At 52.4% G+C, this 24460-nt stretch overlaps 2 protein-coding genes across 2 annotated transcripts in view; one reads left to right on the plus strand and one right to left on the minus strand.

Moving 5' to 3' along the window:
- FAM222B (family with sequence similarity 222 member B) overlaps positions 1-16240 on the plus strand; it is a 76673-nt gene extending 60433 nt beyond the window's left edge. The window contains exons 2-3 of the mRNA XM_021703914.2: positions 4952-5073; positions 12310-16240. Of these exons, the coding sequence (XP_021559589.1) occupies positions 4992-5073; positions 12310-13916 (1689 nt within the window). The 5' untranslated portion in view covers positions 4952-4991 and the 3' untranslated portion in view covers positions 13917-16240. The remainder of the gene's footprint in view (positions 1-4951; positions 5074-12309) is intronic.
- Positions 16241-18494: 2254 nt separating this feature from the next.
- Positions 18495-24405, minus strand: TRAF4 (TNF receptor associated factor 4). Its single transcript, XM_021704167.1, has 7 exons — positions 24263-24405; positions 21323-21374; positions 20622-20726; positions 20388-20549; positions 20125-20286; positions 19876-20031; positions 18495-19616 (listed from the first exon to the last, which is right to left on the minus strand). The coding sequence occupies exons 1-7, from the start codon at positions 24403-24405 to the stop codon at positions 18984-18986; spliced, it is 1413 nt and encodes a 470-aa protein (XP_021559842.1). The 3' UTR covers positions 18495-18983.
- Between the last annotated feature and the right edge of the window lie 55 nt (positions 24406-24460).

A 24460-nucleotide genomic window follows, 5' to 3' on the forward strand; every position in this document is an offset into this window, starting at 1 on the left:
GACTGACTTTACAGAGTCTGATTGGATAAACATGTAATTTATGCTGTCTTTTGCCCTGTTTATTTTCCCCAGAGCGGTATTTTGATGTTTCCCTTAGTTTTAGCCTAATTTCTTGGACCCCAGGAGTAAAGGAACAGGGAGAAAGCAGTAGGATAAAATTTTTTCCCTGTTATCAAAAAATAGTCTTTTTAAATAAGGTTTTAACTCACAGATGAGAAGGCTTTAATCAGAGATACTGAGGACTCTTAAATTAATGCAGTTTTGCGGTATTAATCATACTCTCTTAAGATGCATGTCTGCAGGATTTTCACTGTTGGATATATTTTATAAAGTGAACTCAAATAAGGAGCATAACATTTCTTTACCTGTGGTCACAGAGATGGCACTGGTATCAGTTTCAGTTTTTAATTAAAGACCACAAATGACAAATCTTTGAACCACAGCATGAATCAGAAAGTCGGCTAGTCAACCTTTTTTTTTGAGGGGGTGTTCTTTTTGAAGGTGGGGGTTGCAGGCAGGGAAGGGAAAGCAGGAGAGAGAATTGGCAGAGAAATGTAGTGGGAGGCAGTAGATTGTGGGTGGTGAAACTGGGCTGGAAGTGATGGCTCTAGACCACTTCACCTCACCCCAGAGCCCTGAGTAAAAATAAATCCCTTTTCTAGCACTTGATCTTCTCTCCTCTCCCTTCCCTACCTTTCAGTGGTCTTAAGCATGAGCAGGGACAAGCAGCACAAACACGACTGAGGTTTTCTTACAGGCACAGAGATAGTCCTAAGGTAGAGATAGTCCTTTATCAGGTGCCACCCAGGAAAACAGAGTGTGACATCACACTCTAACCTCTGGCCGTCTTCTGACAGGGATGGCAGAGGGTGGGCATAGAGGGGAGCAGATGGAAGTACTTTTGGAATTTTCCCAGTGGGCACAAGGGGTTTGTTCCTTAATTAGAGTTAGTCTGGTAAATGCTCACACTGGTGCAAATGCCCCAGGAGAGTTTGAACACCTTTGTTCTGGGCTTACTGTGATATTACAGTCCCCCTGCTTAGGAGGCAGACCAGCTGGCGGCAGGAAAGCTGGCTGAGAGCTCACTTGGCCTGAGCTCTAGATTACTACTTGATTCTGTTTAGAAGTTGGGACCTGAATTTTGAGGTCCTTTGAGAAGGTAATGCTAGTGTTGATTTCTGGCCCTGCTTGTGCTTCTGGAAGTAACAACTGTAAAATTATATTGGAATTTGCTTTTTAGAAAAAGCCAGGTGGTAATCAGAATGTGTGGGTGGTTTGAAATTTGGTTTTTTTGTTTTGTTGTTTAAAGAATTATTTTGAGAGAGAGTGTGTGTGAGTGGAGGGAGGGGGCAGAGGGAGAGGGAGAGAATCCTCAAGCAGACTCCCCGCTAAGCACTGAGCCCGACATGGGGCTGGATCCCAGGATCCTGAGATCATGACCTGAGCCGAAATCAAGAGTTGGATGCTTAACCTACCAAGCCACCCAGGTGCCCCTGGTTTGAAGTTTTTAAACAAAAGGCCTGTGCTCCGCTACCAGGCTTCCAGAAGAGTAGTTTATATTGTGCATACTTGCTTCTAGAATGGGTTCTGGAAGGAAGTTGCTTCCTTCCTGTTTCATCACAACCCTTGTGACCTTGCCATATTCCCTGCCTTCCCTGTCCTAGCAGAATCTGATTCTTAACTTCGGTTGAAACTGGTCAAGGGGCTTGAAGTCTTCCTTAAGTACAGAGGGCAGTCTTTTGGAAAGGATGACAGATAGATCCCTGAACCATACTACCCTGTACACTTCTGATCTCGTCTGATCTCGGAAGCTAAGCATGTTCAGGCCTGGTTAGTACTTGGATGGGAGATCCCTGAACTCTTTTTTTTTTAAAGATTTTATTTATTTATTTGAGAGAGAGAGAGAATGAGAGACAGAGAGCACGAGAGGGAAGAGGGCAGAGGGAGAAGCACACTCCCTGCTGAGCATAAAGCCCAGCTCCGGCTCCATCCAGGACCCTGGGATCATGACCTGAGGCAAAGGCAGATACTTAACCTACTGAGCCACCCAGGCACCCTGATCAATCTATAATCTTAACTGTTATTTTATATTGTATTCTCCTGCTTGGGTCTTAGAATTCTTTTTTTTTTATAAAGATTTTATTTATTTATTTGAGAGAGAGAATGAGATAGAGCATGAGAGGGGGGAGGGTCAGAGGGAGAAGCAGACTCCCTGCCGAGCAGGGAGCCCGATGCGGGACTTGATCCCGGGACTCCAGGATCATGACCTGAGCCGAAGGCAGTCGCTTAACCAACTGAGCCACCCAGGCGCCCGAGATCCCTGAACTCTTAAAGAAAGGGTCACAAATTGGTGGCTGTACTCTTAGCAGCCTAGATGATGAGTTTTCTAAACTTGCTGGGTGGTTTTTGTTGGGGACATCATCACGGAGGGCCCCAAGCTCTGGTATCTTTCTTCCTCATTCACCCCCTCCTGTCCAAACTAAAAATGGACTTTTTGGAGTCTTTTTTTTTTTTATGTAAACTCTACACCCAGCATGGGGCCTGAACTCAACTCCGGGAACAAGAGCTTCATGCTCCACTGGCTGAACCAGCCAGGCGCCCTGACTTTCTGGAGTCTTTACAGAATTCACCTATTATTTTTGCTCCTACGTTCGCTATTAATAAATCCATTACTGTGTCTTTGCCACAGTTTAGCTGGTTTAATTGTCTCCTCTTCTTCCTGTTGAAATCCAGAGTTGTGGTTTTGAGGGACAGTATGTTATGGTCAACTTGTAGGATCCACAGTCCCCCACCCTCATCTCCTTCTGGTTGTAGGCAACAAGATTTAATAAGTATATCAGAGATTGCAGTGATCGTGCATAGATTGGTTCCTTCCAGAAAGTACAGGGGAAGAGTGTATCTGCCAGACAGCTTAGTGAATGTGTTCTCTGAGCCTCCATCATCGCAGCATCTCTGCTATCTGGATGAAATACAAAGCAAAATGTACTTGGCTCGTTGGAGGGTCTGCAAGGAGACCACTGTGGCTGAAAGTCGAATCAGCAAGAGTAGCAGTGGGGTTAGAAGATGAGGTCAGAGAAGTAGTAGTAACAGATCGTGGTAGGCCTTGTGGACCTGTTAGGATTTTGTGTTCGAAGTGAGATGGGGAATCATTGGATATTTTTGAGTTGATATGATTTCTAATTAAAAAAGTAAATTACTCTGGCTGCTGTGTGGAGAATAGACTGCTTGATAGGGGCAAGGGTGGAACAGAGAAACCATTTAGAAGGCTATTGTAGTAATCCAGGCTAGAGATGATTAGATGACAAGTGAAATTATTACCTGTGTCCAAGAAAGGTTGGGAGACCTAATTAAGAAAACCTCACTAATGCCCCTCATACAGCCCATTTCACAGTATTAGCTCCAGTATTCGCTAATTCCCTTCCTTTCCTTGGATTTGCCTTCTCCTATATTAGGACCATAGGGGAGAGGTTATTAAATAAAGAACAGCCTTCACAAGGGAAGGAATTGTAAGCAGTACCTCAGTCATTTGACCCCAACAGAAGCCTTTTTATTTCTTGAGGCGCTGCAGTTGGCGTCCTGTGTACATTCTGTTATCCCGCCCACCGGAGACCTGAAAAGGCAGGGTCTGTGCTAGAACTCTGGGCAGCTCAATTCTCATTGAGGCATTCAGTCTTCAGTTCTTTCTGCAGTTGGTATCTTAGACACAGTTTAAGCAGCCTCTTTTTACAAAGTATCTTTTCAGCTACCTGGCCTTGCAAGCTGGAGCTCTCTGATACTCATCGGGACAAGGTAGTTTCACATACCTGAGAGGGCTCCCAAAGAGAAAGAGGATTTGTGGTCTTTGTTTTACACTTGAGCTCTTTCCCCACTCCTCTTTTGTTGGGATTAAAGCCTTAACGTGCCACCTGGATTTCTGGGTTTTGCAGTATGGAAAAGGAATTCCATGTATTTTAGTACATTATACTTGTTTGAGAAGAGCTTGGTCCTTGGTACACGGGAGCTTATTCCCTACAGAGGCCACATCAGGTCTGCTTTCTTGGGTAGGTCTTGTTGGTAGACGTTACTGAGGAAACCTTGCCCTCTTGACATAATGTCAGGATTACTTGCCTAGAGAGGGCTGCTGGCAGCCTACAACCTCCTTGATTTATTCTGGGAACAATGCAGTTTTTTCCTGGTGGCCAGGGGGTCTAATTGTGTGACAGGCAATAGGAAAGGTAAATCCCCAGAAACTTAAGACTTTGCTTTAACAGTAGTTAATTGTGTCTCCTAGGATGCTTTGCCCCTTCTTACTTCTAAAAGTGAGCTCAGATTACTGCCATTTCAAGTTGGACTTTGGGTGCCTTTGCAGCTCATATACTATACTGCTTCTGGAAATGTCTGACTGCTCCCGCCCCAGTCAGGTCTGTAAATAGACTGAGCCAGGACCTATGAAGGCCAGCTGTCTTCAGGAACCCTGTTCTATTTTCAGGGAGAAATAATTTTTCCCTTCACTTCAGTTAGAATCTGCCCTAGCCTTTCTGTTCCTGCCTTCGCTGGGGCACGGATGAGAGCTAGCATGCCATGTATCTGGCAATCCCGTGGGCCTGCCCAAAAGTAGTAGGGAGAGGCCATCTACAGGAAATGCACATGCTGAAAGTGCATCCACAGCTGGTGAACGTAAGACTTTATAGATGCACCTTATTTTCCAGTTATTTGTGTGGATAGGTATTTCCAGTTTTTATTTCTCCCCACCCATGTATCTGTGCTGACTGAAACATCATTTTAGCTATAGTAATAGTTGGGAGCAAATTGTTGCTGCAGATAAAGACATTGATGTATTTTCAACCAGCATGCTAATTAAATTGCTTATCTATCTAAACGTGGGCCTCTGCTGCTCATATCCAGTGTCCCTGGTATCTTCCTTGAGTGAGTTGCCTTGTATTCTCTGACCTTGTTTTTTCGTTCATTGCAGTGTGAGTGACTGCCCCATGTTGTGTTGATGCCAGTCTGCCATGCTAGCCTGTCTGCCAGGGCCAGGTGACCTGTCCTTTCAGCTTCTTTCTCACACGCAGATGAACACTGGACTTCAGAAATGTAAGTAATCTGGATCCCAGGGAAGGATGTGATACTTATTTTGTCCCTACATGTGGGTAGCCACAGAGGCACATCAGGGGTATGTTGACCGTGAACTTTGGTACCTCCAAGATATTCTTCAGCACAGACAGCAGGAAAGCAGCTGACAGACTTGTCAGCAATGTGGACACTTTTCTGATCAGAGAGATCCTCTTAAATACTAGAATTCCTCATTGTATAACATCTGAATTATCACTGTTGCTGATAGCTATCTGTTGAGCAACAAAGCTATAAGGAGTTTTACACAATATGTATGTAACCCTTCAAAAAGGTATTTCAGTTTGAACCCCCATGAGGAATTGAATGAAAACTCACACTCTTGATTACTTACTATATCTCTGAAAAAAACTATTTGCCCTTTTTTGTTGTTTTGGACTCTCTGAGCATTCTCTACCATGGAAACCGTTCCCTTTGGCTTTGCTGTCTGCTGAACCAGTGACCTCAGTTCATAAGTAAAGATGCTTTCACCTCCGGAAGGGATAGGGAGCTTTCTCAGTCTCTCTGGGTATATTCCTGCTAATAAACTTGCTCACAAGATTGAACTTTTGAGAACTATTAGATTCCTGTCTTTTTTTTTTTTTTAAAGTAAGCTCTACGCCCCACGTGGAGCTTGAACTCACGACCCCGAGATCAAGAGTCACATGCTCTACTGACTGAGCCAGCCAGGAGCCCCAGATTCCTGGCTTCTGTCCCTGCACTACAATGATGTGCAAGGAAAAGATTCTTTTCCTAGCTCTTTACCGTGTCCAGTGTCTTCAAGTATAAATACTGCCCTAAATTTGGGATAGACCTTCCTTTCAGAGCAAAAGGGGAAATCACTGAGTCTTCTAGGCTTACCCTTTTTTTTTTTTTTTTTTAAGATTTTATTTATTTATTTGACAGAAAGACAGGGTGAGAGGGAACACAAGCAGGGGGAGAGGCAGAGGGAGAAGCAGGCTTCCCGCTGAGCATGGAGCCCAATGCGGGGCTCGATCCCAGGACCCTGGGATCCTGACCTGAGCCGAAGGCAGCCGCTTAACCGACTGAGCCACCCAGGCGCCCTGGTGCTTCAGCACCTCTATGACAGGCTGGTAAACTTTTTCTGTAAAGGGCTAGATGACAAATATTTTAGGTTTTGTGGGCCATATGGTTCCTGTTGGATCTACTCAGAGCTGCTGTTGTAGGGCAAAGTCAGCTGTAGACTACATGTAAATGAATGAGTGTGGCTGTGTTCTGATAAAACTTTTTACAAAAACACAGCAGCTCTCTTTTGGCCCACAGGCTGTTGTTTGCTGACCCCTGCTATCTTCAGAAGTTAAAAATGGTCTAGCCTCTTGACTTCCTTTCTTTGAAGGAGAGTAAGACTCAAAGCCTGGCTAGTTCTGAAATTTGGCCAGTGAATCCAACTCATGTAATGACAAAAGCTGAAAGTAACGGTCTTCCTTCTGCAGCTGCCTGACCCAGTAGGCAAGCTATGCTATGCTGTACCAGCTTTCCCTCCAGTCTTTCTCTTAATAAATGATAATTGGGTGATAAAGTATTTATGTGCTCCCTGGCCACTGAAATCTGCATGCTAACTGCATTTTGAGTGGTTCTGGGGTTCCAGGGACACAACTGGAGAAGGAGGTATACTTGGAAGCATGACAGAGGAGCTCACTGACTTTCTTCTAGGTTCTTTCCTGTACTCAAACAGCTTTACCCAGAGATGGGATATCAAGGATGAGTCATTTGGGAGGAAAAGCAAATTGGCAGCTTTATCTTGGGTACTGACTTTGGATCTCCACTCCCTTTGTGCCCAAGCAGCCTCAAAGTAGCCTCTGCCAACCACTGTCTTCAAATTTTATTCAAGAACTGAGATAACCTTCTTCCCTGGTTTCAGGCTTGTCTCTTTGTTTGGGGGGATAATGTATTAGAATCCCTTTGTCTCACTTGTTGCTATCTTTAACTATACCCAAGCCTTTGCAGAGAAGAAAACCTGATGGTGTTTTAAGCTTACTTGGTTTCTTCTCACCTCTCCCAAAATGTATAAGAAAAAAAATTCTGCCCTGTCACTTACAGCTGTTAGCATTGAACATTGAAGGTGAGATGGAGCATAAACTCTCTCCTTTGGGACCTAGCAGCAAGGCCCTGCTCAGAGGCCAGGCCTCTCAGCTATAGAGACCTTAAAACCAGTTTTGTGACTCTACTTTTCAGCCTTTTTCTGCCCCTCATCCTCAGGAGGGTCTTTTTTTTTTTTTTTTTTTTTTTTAAGATTTCATTTATTTATTTGACAGAGAGAGACACAGCTAGAGAGGGAACACAAGCAGAGGGAGTGGGAGAGGGAGAAGCAGGCTTCCCGTGGAGCAGGGATCCCAATGTGGGGCTCGATCCCAGGACCCTGGGATCATGACCTGAGCCGAAGGCAGACGCTTAACGATTGAGCCACCCAGGCCCCTCCCCCCGCTCAGCAGGGTCTTATGAGTTGTTAGAAAGACAGAGCTTGATGTCTGGCGGGGCAGGGATGGGGTACAGATATTTATAGATTATTGTGCTTTGTATTGTAAGAGCTCAAGGTGGGAGAGATGTATCAGGGGTCCGCAGTGCTTGGCCAGCACTCTAAGTCACCTGGCTAATCGCTTTCCCCGGCTTAACCCACTATAGGTACAGAATCACAGGATTGAGCCCTTCTGACTCCAGCATATCCTCATCTCCCCTTCCTTTTCTTCGTCTGTAGGAGGATGTAATGCATTTCCCATCCTAGATGTGGCATTTGCCGTGGGGCAGTCTGGATTAAGGAACACTTGGGCTTCGGTGGGTCCTGCACTCAATAGAGGACCACAGTTTGGGTTAGGTGGATACCCTCCTAGAGCTTTTCTAGATTGTATATTCCATGATGTCACTTGCTTTGAGAATTCTCAGCTGTTTTGAAACTTTACTTGGCAAAACTTCCTCTGACCCGTCTTTTCACAATTCCCCAGAAACTGTGTTTTTGAACATTTTTTTCTTCATTAACCCCAAGCCTCTGCTCTTACTTCCCCAGCTCACCACCAGGTGTGTCGTAGTGGCTCAGTAAGTATTTCTAGGTGAGTGGCTGAAATGACCAAAGGCCCTTGGTCCTCAAATCATCTTTTAAACAACAATTTTGACCTCCTTCATTATAGACTATCAGGGACTGAGACAAACGTCAGAATTACCCAGTTTTACTACTCCTTTCTTTGCCTATCTGCCCCCTAGTGGAAGGGCCTGGAAATGGTGAATTGGCCCAGTAACGGGATAAGCCCATAGAAATCTCAGAAATACTAGTTAATATTTGTTGATTGCTTACTATGTGCCAGGCCCTCTTTTGAGTATATTTATGTATGTTCTCATTCGTTCCTCAATAATCCCATACGAGAAACTCTTATCTTTCTTTTGAGGAGGAGACGTAGAGTAGCACTTCCAGCGTCCTATTATGTTCAGTGACTCGGCCGGAACTCACTCTTGGGTCAGACTCCGAAGCCAGTATTTGAGACACTGCCTGCGCCTCTCCACCTGTGATAGTTTCCTGCTGCAGATGGTCCTTGTGTCTTCTGACCTTCAAAATGGAAGGACAAACTGGGAGGCCCCTGTTGGGGAGCTGGGATTCAGGGAGATACCCGCCTCCCCCCACCCTGGGCCTCCCGCAGTTCCTGGAATAGACAGCACTGCTTTCTGCTACATTTAACTCCCAGACTCCAGTCCAGCGGGCTTTCTTGGTCGGGTTACTTTTTCTTGTCTGTGCGCAAACTCAACCAAACCTGCTGTCCTTGAATAATAACCTTTGATAGTCATGGTTCCTGTTCGCAGAGCTTTTCCCTGTTCACTGAATCTCTTGATCTTAGTAATTATGTGAGGTACGAGGGCGCCTGGGTGGCTCAGTCGATTGAGTGTCCGACTTGGTTCCGGCTCATGTCATGATCTCAGGGTCATTAGATCAAGGCCCGAATCGGGCTCCACGCTCAGCATGGAGTCTGCTTAGGATTCCCTCTCCTCCTTCTCCCCACTTGCGCACACGTGTACGCTCGCTCGCTCTCTCTCTCACTCTGAAATAAAATAGAGAAATAAACTCTTTAAAAAAATACGACAAAAAAAGATATGACAGCAGGTATCATCCCTGTTTATAAGTGAAGAACGACTGAGACCCTGAGTAGTAGATAATAAAGCCAGTATTTGAATCTGGACCTCTAACTTTGTTCTAAGCACAGATTCCCTATTCTCTACGCTGCCTTATGTCCCAATTAATGACACCCTTGGTACCAGATATTTAAATAAGTTGCTTACAGGGGTGCCTGGCTGGCTCAGTCTGTAGAGCATACGACTTTTGATCTCAGGGTTGTGTTTGAGCCCCACGTTGGGCATATAGCTTACTTAAAAAAATAATAATAAAAAGAAATAAGTTGCTTACAAAGCTGTGGTAACTGTGTTAGCTGTACACGTAGGGAAGATGTTACAGAAGAAAGAAGGCTTCCAGCATGCCTGTGTGGGACTGAGATAAAGTGTTGAGAAAACTTGGTCTTTTTTTTTAAGGGCTGGGCTTAAGTCTGATACATGAGGTGGGTGGTGCTAGATTCCAAGAATATAGCTATAGCCTCTTTTTTATCCAGTATACTCATCTCATCCTAAGCAGTGTAAATGTCCCATTCCATACTCCTGAATCAAGCCAAGCTACCTTCTGTCTCTGCTAGGAAAAAAGAAACCACCCTGAGACTTGGTACTGACTTGGAGCAAAGGAACTCCATCAGTTAGCAAGCCACACTACCACTCTCTCTTACCTGACCTTCAAGGAGGGAAGCCCATCAGCATGGAGGAAGCCCAGGAGCAGACCTGTACTATCTGTCTGAACTAAAACCCAGCAGCTTTTGACTGGCATTACTCAGCTGCGCCCGCTCAGTCAGAATAAAACCTATGCTGACGACACTGAGTCTTCTCCACGTGTGCTCTGGGGAAGGCATAGGGCTAGGAGTGTCAGCTGATTTTGACCAGTCAGACACCAAAGTACAGTGGCTGATCTGGGCAGTTTCTTTTCTTTTCTTTCTTTTTTTTTTTTTTAAGATTTTATTTATTTTTTGACAGAGCGAGAGAGGGAACACATGCAGGCTTCCTGCGGGGTAGGGAGCCCGACGTGGGGCTCGATCCCAGGATCCTGGGATCATGACCTGAGCCGAAGGCAGACGCTTAACGACTGAGCCACCCAGGCGCCCCTGATCTGGGCAGTTTCTAATGGAATTCTGGTGTCTTGAGGGACTAACCGTGATCCCAGATTTTTTGGTATTTTCTTATCCAGGAGAATGTAGCAAGGGTCAGAAAATGGCCCCACTTTATGGAGACTGAAGCCCATTGAGAGTCAGTGGCTAATAAGCAGCAGAACTCAGACTCTGCTCTCGGGGCTTTGATTCTGCTCATCAGCTAGTGCTTCCTAGTGAAGGTTTCTGGGCCTCTGAGCCTCCCTCTCCTTCCTGGCCTCAACTGTCACTGTCACATTCATCCTTTTAAGACCTTCTCCAAATCTGTCATCTTACAAACATTTCATTTATGGACAGAGCATCCACTCTATGTGCGGTTAATAAAGCAGACCTCAAACGCGTGGGAGTGCCTACAACATTGCGGCATTGTGCCCCTGAGAGCACAACTCTTTCTGTACTCTTGTGCTCAGTTCTACCTTGGTGCGCGTGGGACCAAATCTCCCTGCGCCTTGTGGACCTGAGCTCTTTTCCTGCCTCTGAGAGCAGCATTTTCTAAGCAGTTGCTGCCAGGCTAACCAGCAATGCCACCAAATGAAGGCAGCTGTGCCCTCTTCCTTCTAGCCCACTCCTTGAGCCACTTCCCTTTCAGTTGATGCCCAGTGACGTGACTGAATGGGGTCTCCTTGGGCCAAGGCAGCTGAGGCCACAAGCTGGGCATTCAGTCAGCTTAGTCCTTGCTCTGTCCTGGCTGCCTCCTGCAAGGGGAGGAAATAGGGCGGGAGTTCGCTAGCTGAGCCTGGGCTCCCCGCCAAGCCCCTTCCTTCTGCTTGGGCAGTCTGGGGGCTTACTCACTCAGCAAGCCTTTATTAAGCACCTTCTGTGTATACTTAGGAGAGACCCTACCTCAGAGAGGGGGGAGAACAGAGCTGAGACCTTTTGCAGGAGCTTGGCATCCTTAAAGAGCTCTCGTTCTCAGAACCTTTTCCTTTTTGACTGGAAGTCCGACATCCGCTGGAGCCCCCCCCCCCCCCCCCATGGGTGGCCGCTGGGGATGCGAACAAAGAGACCGTTAACGTTAATGAGGCACATTGAGTGAGTGGGTATTTCCGCAGTCTCCAAAGGAAGGCAGGTTTTTCTCTTTCATTTTGGAAAGTGACAGCTGACAAGGGCCGAATACAGACTATTTTTGGCTCTCAGGACTTAAAGATTCTCTGAATCCTTTCTTCTCAGCTCCCTCTGTGCTGTCCTGCCCCACCAGGAAATAAATAAAGCCTTTTGATCTTCACCCAGTCAGGCAGAGAGTGAGCTGTAAACAAAAGTGAACTTGTGACATAAGGCTAGGGGAGAGATGTTGGCAACTTACTGCTCTGCTCCTGCAGGAAAAAAAAAAAAAGCATCCTGTTTGCTGTGCCAGGATGCCCACCCAGGGGGTATGGTGCCCCAGCTGCCAAGGCACAAGAGAAAGCTGCTGCCTCCCTGGCCACCGCAGACTGAAGAGGCATCACTGCGGGCACCCTCTTCACCCCGGTGTCATGGGAAAGGGACTGAGTGGCCACAGAGGGGCCTGACAAGCAGCTCCGTGTAGAACCTTCACCCCCAAGGCCAGCATAGGCTGGTAGGAACTTGGAGAGAGTTCCGTGTAGGGGAACAACTGTCAGTTACCTTTGTGAGAATTGGCCAGGTTCTTGATTTCCAAAATCTGGGACCTTGAAAGTTGCTCTGCTCTTCTGATCTTTGGTGGCCTCGTTTATAAATGAGAATCCTGATCGTAGCTGCCTTCTAAAGCAGGAGTGATGATTCATTGAGATAGCCTGTCACTTAGCACAAGGCCTGACCAGTTGTAAGTATTGACTAAACATTAGTGGTGCTTGTTACTGTCGGGGTTCAGGGAGACTGGGTCTGAGATGAAGACCAGGATGACTTCCTTATCCCCCGCTCTACCCTACACCCTCAAAAGGGGAGTCTAGAAGGGCTGGTTGGCTTGGCACTGATGAGCTCCCTCTCCTTCTTTGCTCTCCTTACCCTTCTCTCTCTCTAGGGGACACTACACAGAAAATGAGAGCTGCTCACTATCCTACCCCAGCCGAATTGGACGCGTATGCTAAGAAGGTCGCAAACAACCCACTGACTATAAAAATCTTCCCCAACAGTGTGAAGGTTCCCCAGCGGAAACACGTTCGTCGTACTGTGAACGGCCTCGACACGTCAGCCCAGCGCTACAGCCCCTACCCGACTCAGGCTGCCACCAAGGCAGGCCTGCTTGCCATTGTCAAAGTGCCAGCCAAAAGCATACTCAAGGACTTTGACGGCACCCGAGCCCGACTGCTCCCTGAGGCCATCATGAATCCCCCGGTGGCGCCCTGTGCTACTGTAGCACCCAGCACTTTAGCCCACGCCCAGGCCCAGGCTCTGGCCCGCCAGCAGGCCCTGCAGCATGCACAGACCCTGGCCCATGCCCCTCCCCAGACGCTGCAGCACCCTCAGGGTATCCCGCCACCCCAGGCCCTGGCCCACCCTCAGAGCCTCCAGCAGCCTCAGGGCCTGGGCCACCCTCAGCCCATGGCCCAAACCCAGGGCCTGGTCCACCCTCCGGCCCTATCTCACCAGGGTCTCCAGCACCCCCCCAATCCCTTGCTGCATGGAGGTCGGAAGATGCCAGACTCAGATGCCCCCCCGAATGTGACCGTGTCTACCTCAACTATCCCCCTTTCAATGGCGGCCACCCTGCAGCACAGCCAGCCCCCGGACCTGAGCAGCATCGTGCACCAGATCAACCAGTTTTGCCAGACGAGGGCAGGCATCAGCACTACCTCAGTGTGTGAGGGCCAGATCGCCAACCCCAGCCCCATTAGTCGCAGTCTGCTCATCAATGCAAGCACCCGGGTGTCGACCCACAGCGTCCCTACGCCAATGCCTTCATGTGTGGTCAATCCCATGGAGCACACCCATGCGGCCACAGCCGCGTTGCCTGCCGCAGGCCCTGTCAACCTGCCCACGGGCATCTCTCGAGCCCCCACTGGCTACCCTAGCGACCTCAAGCCAGTCGCCTGGAACCAGCACCAGCTGGCCCACCTACAGCAGATGTGCAGTGAGGCTGGTGGGACGCCAGCCCCTGGCCTGACAGGCAAGCATGCAGCAGGACGTGAGTTGGCAGGGCCTGGCTTTGTGGGCAAGGCCCCTGCCTACCCGCAGGAACTCTGCCTGGCACAGTCCTTCCATCTGAAGCCACCCCTGGAGAAGCCAACCCCATCCCCACCCGTCAACGGCCTGGCAGCCCCACTGGCCTACCCCAATGGTCACTACTTCCAACCCCTGTGGAACAACATTCTGCCCACCCCCAATAGCGACAGCTCGGGGTCTCAGGACCTCGCCATGCCGTTCCATGGTGGGCAGCCCACGGGTGCACCCCTCGACTGTGGGACGGCTGCTGGGGCCCACTACCGAGCAGGGACCGGGGGCGGTCCAGTGGCAAGCCAGAACAGCTTGATGCAAACGGTGGATTACCTAAGCGGGGATTTCCAGCAGGCCTGCTTTCGAGAACAGAGCCTGGCCATGCTGAGCAAGGCCCACCGAGCCCCTGGCAGCCGAGCCCCTGAGCCCGCAGATAGTCGAAATCTTCATATTCAGCACCCTGGGTATAGATAGGGAGCCCTGGTGCCCTCCACAAGCTACAGATCGTACGTCACCCTCCTAGGTTTAGACTTACTTTTGAGTAATTGGATAGTTTCAAAATTTCACCGCTCCAATGTGATCATTCTTATATGTCTAAGAAAGGGAATTTGGTGGGATCTAATTGAGGACAGCAGGGGATCCCCTGTGCCCTCATCCTCCCCTCCACCATCCCCAGCAACTTCTGGGTTTATGTGAGGACCTAACCTCAACTCCAGGCTATTCTCTCTGCTGCCTCTCAGTCCCTTCACCTTGGCCATTTCCCACCAACCACCTCCCGTCTTTTCTTGCACCTCTGCCTGTTTTCCTTAGGACTGAGGTGTGGGGAAGGGAAGGGCCCTGGGGAAGGTGGCTGTGGTGCCCAGCCCCTCTCCCTGTCTGTCTCTGTCTCTTTGGGACTAAGAAGCCAGACTTCCTAAGTGCTCTGGAAGCTAATTCCTTACTCACCCAAAGATCTCAAAGCAAAACAGACCCAGTCTTCACCTCCTCCCACCCCTCTCCATTCCTCAGGGCTTTGTGGTACACCTACATTGATTCTGGGAGCCACTGCACTTGTCCTTGCTACCCTCCTCAAGGGCACCCTGCAGGCACTTGGCCATAGCCTAGAGGCATGGGGAGAAGATCTTTGTATTGGCATCTTAGTTCCTGACTGCTCCCTCTTCCAGCCCTAGAGAAAGGTAGTAAGGTAGTGACCATTGAGCATACCCAAGATCCCTTTCTCACTGTTGTCTCTCCTAACTTACCTGCTGCTCCCATCCCTCGTGCCCCGCCAGAAACCACGCAAAACAAAACAGGATCTTGAGGAACTAACTAGGTAAAGGATGATCACATTGGAGTTCGGAATTAAAAACACCAAAAAAAAGAAAAAAGAAAAAAGAAAAAAAAAAGTTAAAATGCATTTGGTTCTCTCTACACTGGCTAAGAATATTGCTCTACACTGTAAGTTTTAAATGTCCTGTTTCTGTATGAATGTAGTGTGGGTTTGAGTAGCATTGTGTGAGCGGCCCCACAGGTACATTCACCCTCTCGTCACCTCCTCTTGCAGCCCCTCAGTTTAATGAAGAAAGAAAGAAAAAAAAAAACAAAACACAAAGCCTTAAGCTCTTTGAATTCTTCCTTTACCAAATGAGCATGGTTCTAACAGCTGGAGGCGGACCTCCGTGGGAAACAGCCCCTCCTGCCCTTGCCCGCCGCCCTTCACACACTCATCCTTCACCCCATGCTCAGTGTGTCTCATTCCCAAGTGGCAAATAGTTGGCTAGAAATTTAAAACTTTTCTGTAACTTTAAATTTAGATCATGTTTTGTAATTTTTTGCACCCTTCTGTTAAAGATACATAGTTGGGCTCTGGCTTTTTTTTTTTTAAAACCAAATTAAGCCCTTACCTTTCCTCTTGTCTCTGGGGAATGTGAGCTGATGTTCTTATTTAAGATTTGGGGTTTTGTTTACTATCCACTGTTCTTTAGCCAGAAATTCTCTAGTGATCTGAAGCAATGTGACTGAAGACCAGTTTCTAAATTATGTGTTGGCAAGTTGCCTTATATTTAAAAAGAGAAAAAAAAAAAAAAGAAAAAATGCCTGATTGTGTTATGCCAAATGATAGCAACATGAAGTCCTAATTTATTGTTCCTGATTTCCCTGCTGTCTGTGAACACTGGTACCTCCTTGTCCCTGAGCCCTCGGGGGTACCTGCAGCTTCTGGGCAGGTCCGCCCCCCAAGGCATTGACCACCATCTCACCCAGGGCCCCCCTTCCTGTTCTCGCTTCTTGGAGTTATATTTTAAGAGCACCACTGTCTCCCCTTATCCCTTGTTTGATCTCCAAACCAGATATTTTTGCCGCAATTTTTTCCAATGCCTCTCCCTGAAAGGTGAGCTGCCATCTTAGGAAATTGACCAGACACCAACTTGGGGGCTTTAAATCAAACCTCAAACCCTCAAATCTCTTCCTGTGTAGGGGTGCAAATCTCTGAAGCTCTCACTCCCACCCCTAGTCTGCATGGAAAATGTACTGTGACCCCCCCCCAACTGCCCTTGCCTTTGGTGTGAGATGTTTCCTAGTTCACCCTGAGCCCCTCTCCCCCTCTGCCAGCCAACCCCCAACCAGCAATAAGGGTCCAAGCCAGGGCCTCGTATCCACACTCCCTGCCTCCACCCCACACTGCCCCTAGGGAATACCGGATTCCGTACGCTGTCCACATACTGTAGCATTCATTCTCCAGCTCCCTCATCTTCTCACCTGTGGTGGTTTATGGGTGTGATGGGGTTTTTAAGATTATTATAAACCAGTAAAAAGAAAAAACTCACCTTCTGATCTTGTCCTATTCGTTGAATGCTGTGAATGTTTGAGGTGATTTTTCTTGTAGTGGTTTCTAACATGTCTCATTTCCAAAAGGGAAGCCAGTCCTTATTTTTAAGAGGGAAGCCCTCCCGGCCCGTTAGCCCAGAGCAGGTGCTGTGCTGGTTGGAAAGCACGGGGTGGTGGACCGCAGCCAGAGCCCGGGGCCTCTCGCTGGGCAGGGGTTTGCTGCCCTGCCTGCCAGCTCAGTGTGCTGCCATTTGCACTCCAAGGACCATTGAAAGGGGGGGATCTGGTGTGCTGATGAGCCAACTGAAGACTAGATGCCCCTCCCTCCCCTTCTTCCACTTCCAGCACTTTTTTTGTTTTGAAGTTTGTATTTATTTGACAGAGAGGGAGAAGCAGGGAGCCTGATGCGGGGACTCGATCCCAGGAGTCTGGGATCATGACCTGAGCCGAAGGCAGACGCTTAACGAATGAGCCACCCAGGCGTCCCCTGCCCCCCCCCAGCACTTTGGAAGTTTTGAGGGCCTCTGGCTGGTGCGGTCATCTGTAACGTGAAGCAGCTCCTCAGAGTACTGATGGAGTCGTGAAAATCCGGTCCCTTTCTGAGCATGCCAGTCTCTGGGGTGCCCTTCAGAGAAGGCGCTTCGCCTCCTTTACCCCATGCCATCCCTGGGAAAGCAAGCCGCCTTCTGCCTGCGTCACATACCTGCGGTCAGCCAAGCTCACACGGCCGTGAGGTGAGCCCAGCTCTTGTCTGGCCTCTCCGGGCAGGTGCTTGTGGAATCCAGCTCACATTCTGATGCAAAACCTGGCCTGAGTTTACAAAGCAGTTCTGCCTGCCGGCAGCAGCGCTGGCAGGAGGGGCTCTGGGGCCGACCGTGACACCCACTGTTGCACACAAGTCTAGGTGGCACCCTCCGACCTTCCCTGTGAATGCGCCCCCTGGAGTGGTGCATGGCGGTCCTGCCAGCAGAGGGAGCCCAAGGGCGGACTGATGCTGGACGGGTGGCCCCACCTCTTGCCTGACGCGGGAGCTGGGGAGCTGGGGAGTAGGCGTTTGCTAGAGCCCGTGCTTTTCCCTACCGGCTTCCGGACATCACTGTACCGAGATGGTTTATCTGGGGAAGAGGCGCGCTCTGCTTTCTCAGCAAGGCAGCCAGGGCCCCATCTCCTCCTTGGTCAGTGAATTTGACCTTTTGAAGGGTAAGCTGGTGGTTAGTTCCCCAGGCTGGCATTTCTGACTGTCCTATCCTGTCACCTAACAAGGGCTCTTTTCACCTCAGCCTGTGGGAGAGTGAAGGCAAAAACTCCAGCCCTATTAGGTAATAGTTGCCACCCCGCGATCCTCTTCCCGGGGCCAAGCAAGAAGAGTAAGGGACTTGATGCTGATTAATTGTAAAGTTTACAAGTCTAGGGGAACAGGAGTACTCACATTTTACCAATAAGACCAACACCCTACGTAGCTGAGCAACTTGCCAAAAAGCAAGCACAGCAAGGATCTAAACCCAACTCTACCGCCAAAATTAACGGGAGCTATTCTGCCAGGGATTGCTGGAGCTTCAAACAGAATCCAGGCCTTGTCCCAAACCAGCTGAAAGGTCACTGAGAAGTCAGTTCTCGCCTCTTCCTATTTCATCGGCCAAATGTGGATAATCACAGGCACTCACTGAGGCCTGTATGGAAAATAAACAAATACAGATGAGAAAATCCCGGTGCCTTGTACACCTCAAAAGCCCCTTGGCTTAGTCGCTGGGTATGGGCTGGGCACAAGCCTTACGAAGTCTTCACCACAGCTGGCTGAGATAGGTTCTTTTAGGATGGTGGTCAAAGCGACTTCATTTGCCCGTTGTATTAAACGAAGTCATGCCTGTACAAAGCGCTTGGCAGTGTCTGCCACGTGATAGCTGTTACCATTAGACCAGGAAAGACCCACCTCGGGCGGAAATACTAGTCTTTGGTCGAGTATGGATGCATCAGGGACTCCAGGCTTGTAAAATGTTCAGAGCCTGCACCTCCCCCATTTAGCCACCAGTGGGCAGCGGCAGGCAACTGCGTCCTGCACAAAGCCTGGTGCAGCTCCTCTGTCGTCCACGGGAGGGCGACCCAGCAGGGCAGAGTGGCAAGCAGCAGCCCGCCTTTGGCCCTGGGCCTTCACAGTTAGGCCCAGCCTTCCAGGGCCCTAACCATCCCAGATAAGTCAGGCTGGAACCAAGTTAATAAATACAATTCAGGATTTATTAAAAACCAGGGCTTCCCTGCTGTGCCCTCCTGGCACCAAGTAAATAAATAACCGGAGGGGGCACAGCCAAGGAAAGGGGAAGAGAAATCAGATCTCAAGACAAGATTCTTTTAACTACCTACCCACCCCTCACTTTCCCAACTCCCCTCCCTCCCCCAACTATGGCTCTTGGGACGTAGCACCAGCAGGCACCTCAGTCCCGGGAAGAGTGTGGCCGGCACCAAGGCATGTCTTTCTTCCCTGCCCAGGAGAGGAGACAGACCCTGCGATCACTTGTTTCCAAGCCCTTGATGACCCCAAGACCTGCTCCCACCCCAGCGGCCAGGGCTGAAGCACCAATAGGAGGCACCTGAGGGTGGTAGGGAAGGTGGGAGGGGGGACAGGGGGACAGAACCTAGGCAGAAGAGGCTGAAAGGGGGTCCGGCCCCCTCTCTGGGTTCAGCCAGTTCCTGACTGAGGTCCTATTCCACCCTCCCTTTCTCCGGAAGCCCCGTCTGCACTCAGCTGAGGATCTTTCGGGGCAATTCAACAGAGGCACGGATGAAGACGGCGTCATCCCGCACGTAGTTTCGCTTGCGGATATCCTGGTGGGAGATGAACTTGGGATAACCAAAGCCCAGAGAGCTCTCATCCAGGGAGCCCCGCCAAGTGCCCGGTTTTTGGAAATTCTTCCAGTTTGGGTCGGGGTGAAAGGTCTCAGTGACGTGCTGTGGCTTGGCCAGCCCGGGGTCGCTCTGATCCAGCAGGGAGAAGGTGACACGGCGGGCAAACGGCCACTCAAGGAGATTGTCAAAGGCACCCGGCAGCACGCGGATGTAGAGCGACAGGTGTGTGCCCTCGCCGCTGCCGTTGCCGTTGAGGAATGCGGACACCTGCAACTTGTAGCCATACTTGTGCGTGTAGAAGGCCGGGCTGAAGCACTCGAGGTTGGGCTTGGCTTTGGCTTCCTGGAGCCGCCGGCCGTAGCTGCCGATCTTCCAGATGAGCACGCCGTCGCTGCCCACCGACAGCTCCTCCAGCTCCCGCCGCAGCTCCTGCAGCTCCTGCCGCTGCCGGCTCACCAGGGCGCACATCATGGCCAGGTGGGGCTTCACGCTCTCCTCCACGTGCCGGGCCATCGCCAACTTAGGGCACTGTTGGCAGAGCCCCGGGCCAGGGGAGGAAGGGAGGGCGGTTCTCAGTAGGCGCAGGCCCAGGGCCGGGACGGGGGCACGGAGGGGAGGTGGCGGGGACAGGGCTGCGGGGCCCCAGCTCTGACCGGGCCGGACAGAGGACACTTAGGAGGCGGCGGCGGCCGGCAGAGGGAAGGACGGAAGGCTTCAGAGCAGCCCGTCTGCACCTGACGCTTCAAGGACCCAGAAGGGGGTGGAGGGAAAGCGAAGGGCAGCTCACCCTGTGCTTGCAGCCGGAGTCTTTGAACGGACACAGCACCAGGGCGGTGCTGCAGCTCTCCTTCAGGTGGCCGGGCAGGTCCTCCCGAGCCACCGTGCCCACGCCACACTGGTTGGGGCAGGGCACGGGCAACCTCGGGCACTGGTACTGGTGGCTCTAGGGCCGCAGAGGCCGAGACAGCGGTCAGCAGCCTGACGCCCCGCGCCCCGCCCCGCCCCCTGCCCCGCGCCCGCCCGGGGAGGGCCGCACCTGGATGGTGTCGAAGACGAACTCCTTGGTGCAGTAGGTGCACGGCTGGGTGCGCTTGGGGCACTCGGAGGTGGCGTGCTGGGCCAGCAGGCGCCGCATCATGCGGGCACCGCACTTGTTCTCACAGTACACGCTCTCCTGGGGGCACACGCCCTCGTGGCTCTGCGCAAATGCCCGAGGGGCCGAGCTAAGCGATCCCCGGGGCTCCCGGGTGCCCCGCTCTCCCGCGTCCCTCGGCCAGGCCTCCCCCCGCCCCCCCTCACCTCAAAGGCCTCCCCACTGAAGTCGCAGCCGCAGAACTCGCATTTGAGGCGCCGCTTGGGGCAGTCGTGCTGCAGGTGGGCAGGCAGGTCCCGGCGGCTGAGCTTGGTGGGGCAGCGGTTGGGGCAGGGGATGACATTGAAGCTGCACGTGTTCAGGTGGCTCTGGTGGGAAAGGAAGCAGTGAGCGCCTGCCAGGAAAGAGGCCGCCCCCCTCGGGCCCCATCAGAGACTCACCTGCAGGTGCCGGAGCGGCCCACTCCAGCGGCAGCCCTCCTCACTGTGGATGCAGCGGATAGCCAGGCCCAGCACCTGGACCTCCAGCTCGGGGTCTGGGTAGATCTGGGTGGACGGGGAGGAACCGCGCAGGGTCAGCGCGTGTTACTGTCCCCAGTTACCAAACCCCCCCCCACCCCGACAGGCTAGCTCTACCTTCGCGTCAGTTAACAGACTCTCTGGAGCTATATTCCCCTCTGTGCCCTGGGATAAAAGGCACAGCAGGTGGTTATCTGCTCCACAGCTGGATACCAGGGTCCCCCAACATGCCTGCACATGACACTCCCTTTGGAGTGGCAACCAATCAGCCTGCTCAGTTCCAGGCAGCCCGCACATCCTCTGCTTCCTTCCTCCTGGTAGAGGGGTCCTGGCCATCAGCCACGGGTCTGGCTTGCCACCCGAAGGGGAGGGGAGCACTGCTTTTGGGCACAGAGCAGCTCTGTGCACCCCCACAGGCTGGGCATTGTGCCTGCCCTCCAGGGCAAACACTGGCCGCATTTGCAAACGGGCCCGGTGGGAGGGAAGAGGCCCCCTCTGTGGGGGTACAGGATTCCACAGTACTGGGTTGACATTGGCCCTGAGCCGACTGGCAGCCAGCAACCCCAGCCCCCACCAGGGCAAAAGCCTGTAACCTGGGCCTCTGCCTGGCACTGTGGGCTCACCTTGGCATAGTCCAAAGGAAGTTGGTCCTCAGGGCATTTGAAGACTCCTTCACTGTGAAGGGGGAGCGGACATGGTCAGGCTCCAGCTATGGGAAGGGAGAACCCAGGACCCACCCCCCTCCCTCCCTCCCTCCCTGGACCCGTTCTCAGCCAGACCCCAGAAGATCCTAGCTCTTACCCTGGGGGGAGGGGCTCTGGGCCCAGTGGAGGCAGACAGCTGCCTCTGACAGCATGTGGCCAACAGGTGGCAGCTGGTACCCCTCCCCCCAAGAAGGGCAGCCGGTCTGGAAAAGGAACAGGACACCTGCCCTCCACCCGTTAGTTTTCACTGGCTGGGGGGACAGGGTGGGGGGGGCAGCGATGGGCTGAGATGAAGTGGCAGGGCTGCCCAGCCCCCATTAGCGTTCTTGTCCAAGAACCCAGAGCAAAGGTCAGTCCGGGGCCACTTTACCCCATCCCTTCCCTCCTCCCATGAGGGTGTGTCTTCTAAAGCAAAGAGGAGAGGCTCACTCTAAGGCAGTGTTTTACACTCCTATCCAGTCCTAACCACCTCCCTCTGAGAAGGGGCTGCATGCCCCCATTTTGCAGATGAAAGAACTGAGACTCACAGGTAAAGCAGCACCTGGATGTCTGATTCCACAGCTCAGGTTCTACTACACTGTACACACAAAAAAGAGGCTGGGGCAAGAAAAACCCTCCAGGCAAGCGCAGCCAAGACTCTGGCCACCGCACGGCAGGCGCTGAAAGCTTTCTGACCTTGCACCAATCCCCACCGGGCGGTTAGCACCAAGGAACCTGCTGGCGCACCTCCTTCCACCAACATGGCCTTGCTGACCCTGGCCAGGCCCAGTCACACACACCTGGCACAACGTGCACAGCCTAGGCAGGGCCAGGGCTCACCCAGTAGGACTGAAGGCCCTCGGGCATGGCATTCCTGGCAGATCTGAGTCAGGCAGGTGGGAGGCAGAAATCAAGGCGGAAGCGGAAGCCACATGACAGCCCTGTCCATGAGGGTACTTTATAGGGCCTGGGCAGCTCATGCCCCAGGTGCCCAGAAGATTGCTAGCACCCACCTCCCCTGACCCCACTACCACCACTGGCCACGCCACCAATGCCAAGAACAATACATGCCCAGGCACTGAAGAGGTGTGCCCATGCCCATAGGGCAACCAGCCTTCCTGGACCAACCTGAGTAATAGCCCTGGCAGGAATGGGGAAAGAGGGGTGGGCCATGGGGGAGGGGTCTGCTTGGCTGCTTCAGGAATGTGCTGATTTAGTGGTTTGGAAGACAGGGAGGGGACTAAGGCAAGTCCCCAGGCTTCAGGCAGAAGATTAGCCCGAGCAGCTTGGGGCCCAGCCAGGACAAAGGTTCCGCCAGGGCTGTGGACACCCTTGCTTGCAGGGTAGGGGGTGGTGGTGAGGGACAGAGCCTGTTCAACCACTTCTTTCCTTCGGGGGCCTCAGCTGCACAGCTCAGGCGCTAGGGGAGGGGGGAGGCAGGGCCCGAGACCGCTCCAGGCTGTGCAGCGGAGGCCCAGGCCCAGGGGAGAAAACAGGATGGGGGGAGGGGGCTATGGGAGCGGAAGAGGGGATTTCCGGTAGGGGGAGGGGCAGAAGCCGGAGAGAGGGGCAGAGGAGGTGGTGGAGGGAAACGGCCTGACAGCCCCCTCCCCTGCTCCCTCGGAGGCAGTAAGGGTGGGTCAGCTGGGAGGGGGTAGGGGCTCAGCTGGCCTCATCTGGAAACCAGAGGGCCGGGGAAGGGCACCGCGGCAGACAATGGGGCTGTGTGTAGGGGAGTCTGTGTGTACACTGAAGGGAGGAGGGTGAGGGAAAAGGAGGAGGGGGCGGCCTAGCAGCTCTCGCAGGAGCATATGTGAGGGCAGGAGCCGGCCCAGGCTGTGGGGAACTGAAAACAAAGGGCCTGCTGAGATTTCCGCCAGCGGGGGGCTGCGGAGCGCCGAGAGAGGGAGCGCGCCGAGAGGGAGAGGGGAGCACTGTGCTCCCTGCCTGCGCTCCTAGCTCCCCCCTCAGCAAACAGCCTCCAGACAGGCGGCAGTGGCTGACCCAGCTTTCCCCTGTGCTCTTGGGCCACGACCTCCCCAGGAGTGGGGGCTCCCTCATCTCGCCCCCCCACACCCGGGCCTGAACAGTTCCCAGCAAAAGAGTTTAGATTCAGGACACCGCAGAGCACCCAGAACTCAAGAGATGCCCCAGAGCCAAGGGGTCACCTGGATCCCTGGTTCAGTAACACCCAGGGTGCGACCCCCTCCGTCACGATTTACGGACCACTCTTGGTACTCAAGATCCCCAGGGGCAAGGAGGGACACCGAGCGGTCCCACTGCTTCAGGGGCGATCTGTAGCGTCACAGTCCTCCCTCTGTTGTACGACCAAAAGCAGCCCGGGCTTAAATCACAGTTCAGCCTTTAAGTAATTGTGTGACCCTGGGCAAGTCGCAGCCTTTCTTTGAATCTCTTTCACCATCTGTGAAATGGGAGAACAATAGCTGCCGTTCTCGGATCGTTCTTAGGATCAGAAGAGATTAGATGGGCAGAAACTCCAGAGGCTTAAGGTACTGTGCGGGACAGAGAGTTCTGTCCTCCTCTTCCCGTACGGATTCGAAGTTCAAGGATGAGGCCGCTCCGGCTTTCAGGTGAGGGGGAGGGCCTGCCACGGGTCAGGAAGGGCGTGTTCTCCCACCTCCACCCTTCGGTCAGGCACCGAATTCTTCCGTAGGGCCCCGGGACCCTTCGGATTAGTGCTTGGAGTCCCCCCTCGGGGCCTGACGTCACCGCCGCCCCGTGACGTCACGGTGGGCGCCCCTGAGGTCACAGAGCCGCGGCGCAGACAAAGGCCCGGCGTGCCTCCGGCCTGGGCCCCTCCCCAGGCGCCGTCCCCCCTCGCCACGGCCACGGCCGTCCCCCGCTCCCCCCGGCCCGCACCTGAGGAACTCCTGCAGGCAGGTGTCGCAGAAGCGGTGGCCGCACGTAGAAACCTGCACCGGCTCGCGCATGGGCTTCCCGCACAGCGGGCACAGCAGCCGCCGCTTGGGCTTCTCCAGGAACTTGTAGTCGAAGCCGGGCATGGCGGGCGGGCGGGCGGGCGAGCGGCGGGCACGGGCAAGCGGGGCCGGGCACGCG

This window comes from Neomonachus schauinslandi, chromosome 15 (genome assembly GCF_002201575.2).
Source record: "Neomonachus schauinslandi chromosome 15, ASM220157v2, whole genome shotgun sequence".
Lineage (NCBI taxonomy): Eukaryota > Metazoa > Chordata > Mammalia > Carnivora > Phocidae > Neomonachus > Neomonachus schauinslandi.

Excerpts from the sequence above, each read along its gene's own strand:
- TRAF4 (XM_021704167.1), bottom strand. The coding sequence starts at position 24,405 with ATGCCCGGCTTCGACTACAAGTTCCTGGAGAAGCCCAAGCGGCGGCTG. Across the intron at positions 20,550-20,621 it reads GGCCGCTCCGGCACCTGCAG|AGCCACCTGAACACGTGCAG; the intron begins GTGAGTCTCTGA and ends CTTTCCCACCAG. Across the intron at positions 20,287-20,387 it reads TCAGTGGGGAGGCCTTTGAG|AGCCACGAGGGCGTGTGCCC; the intron begins GTGAGGGGGGGC and ends GCATTTGCGCAG.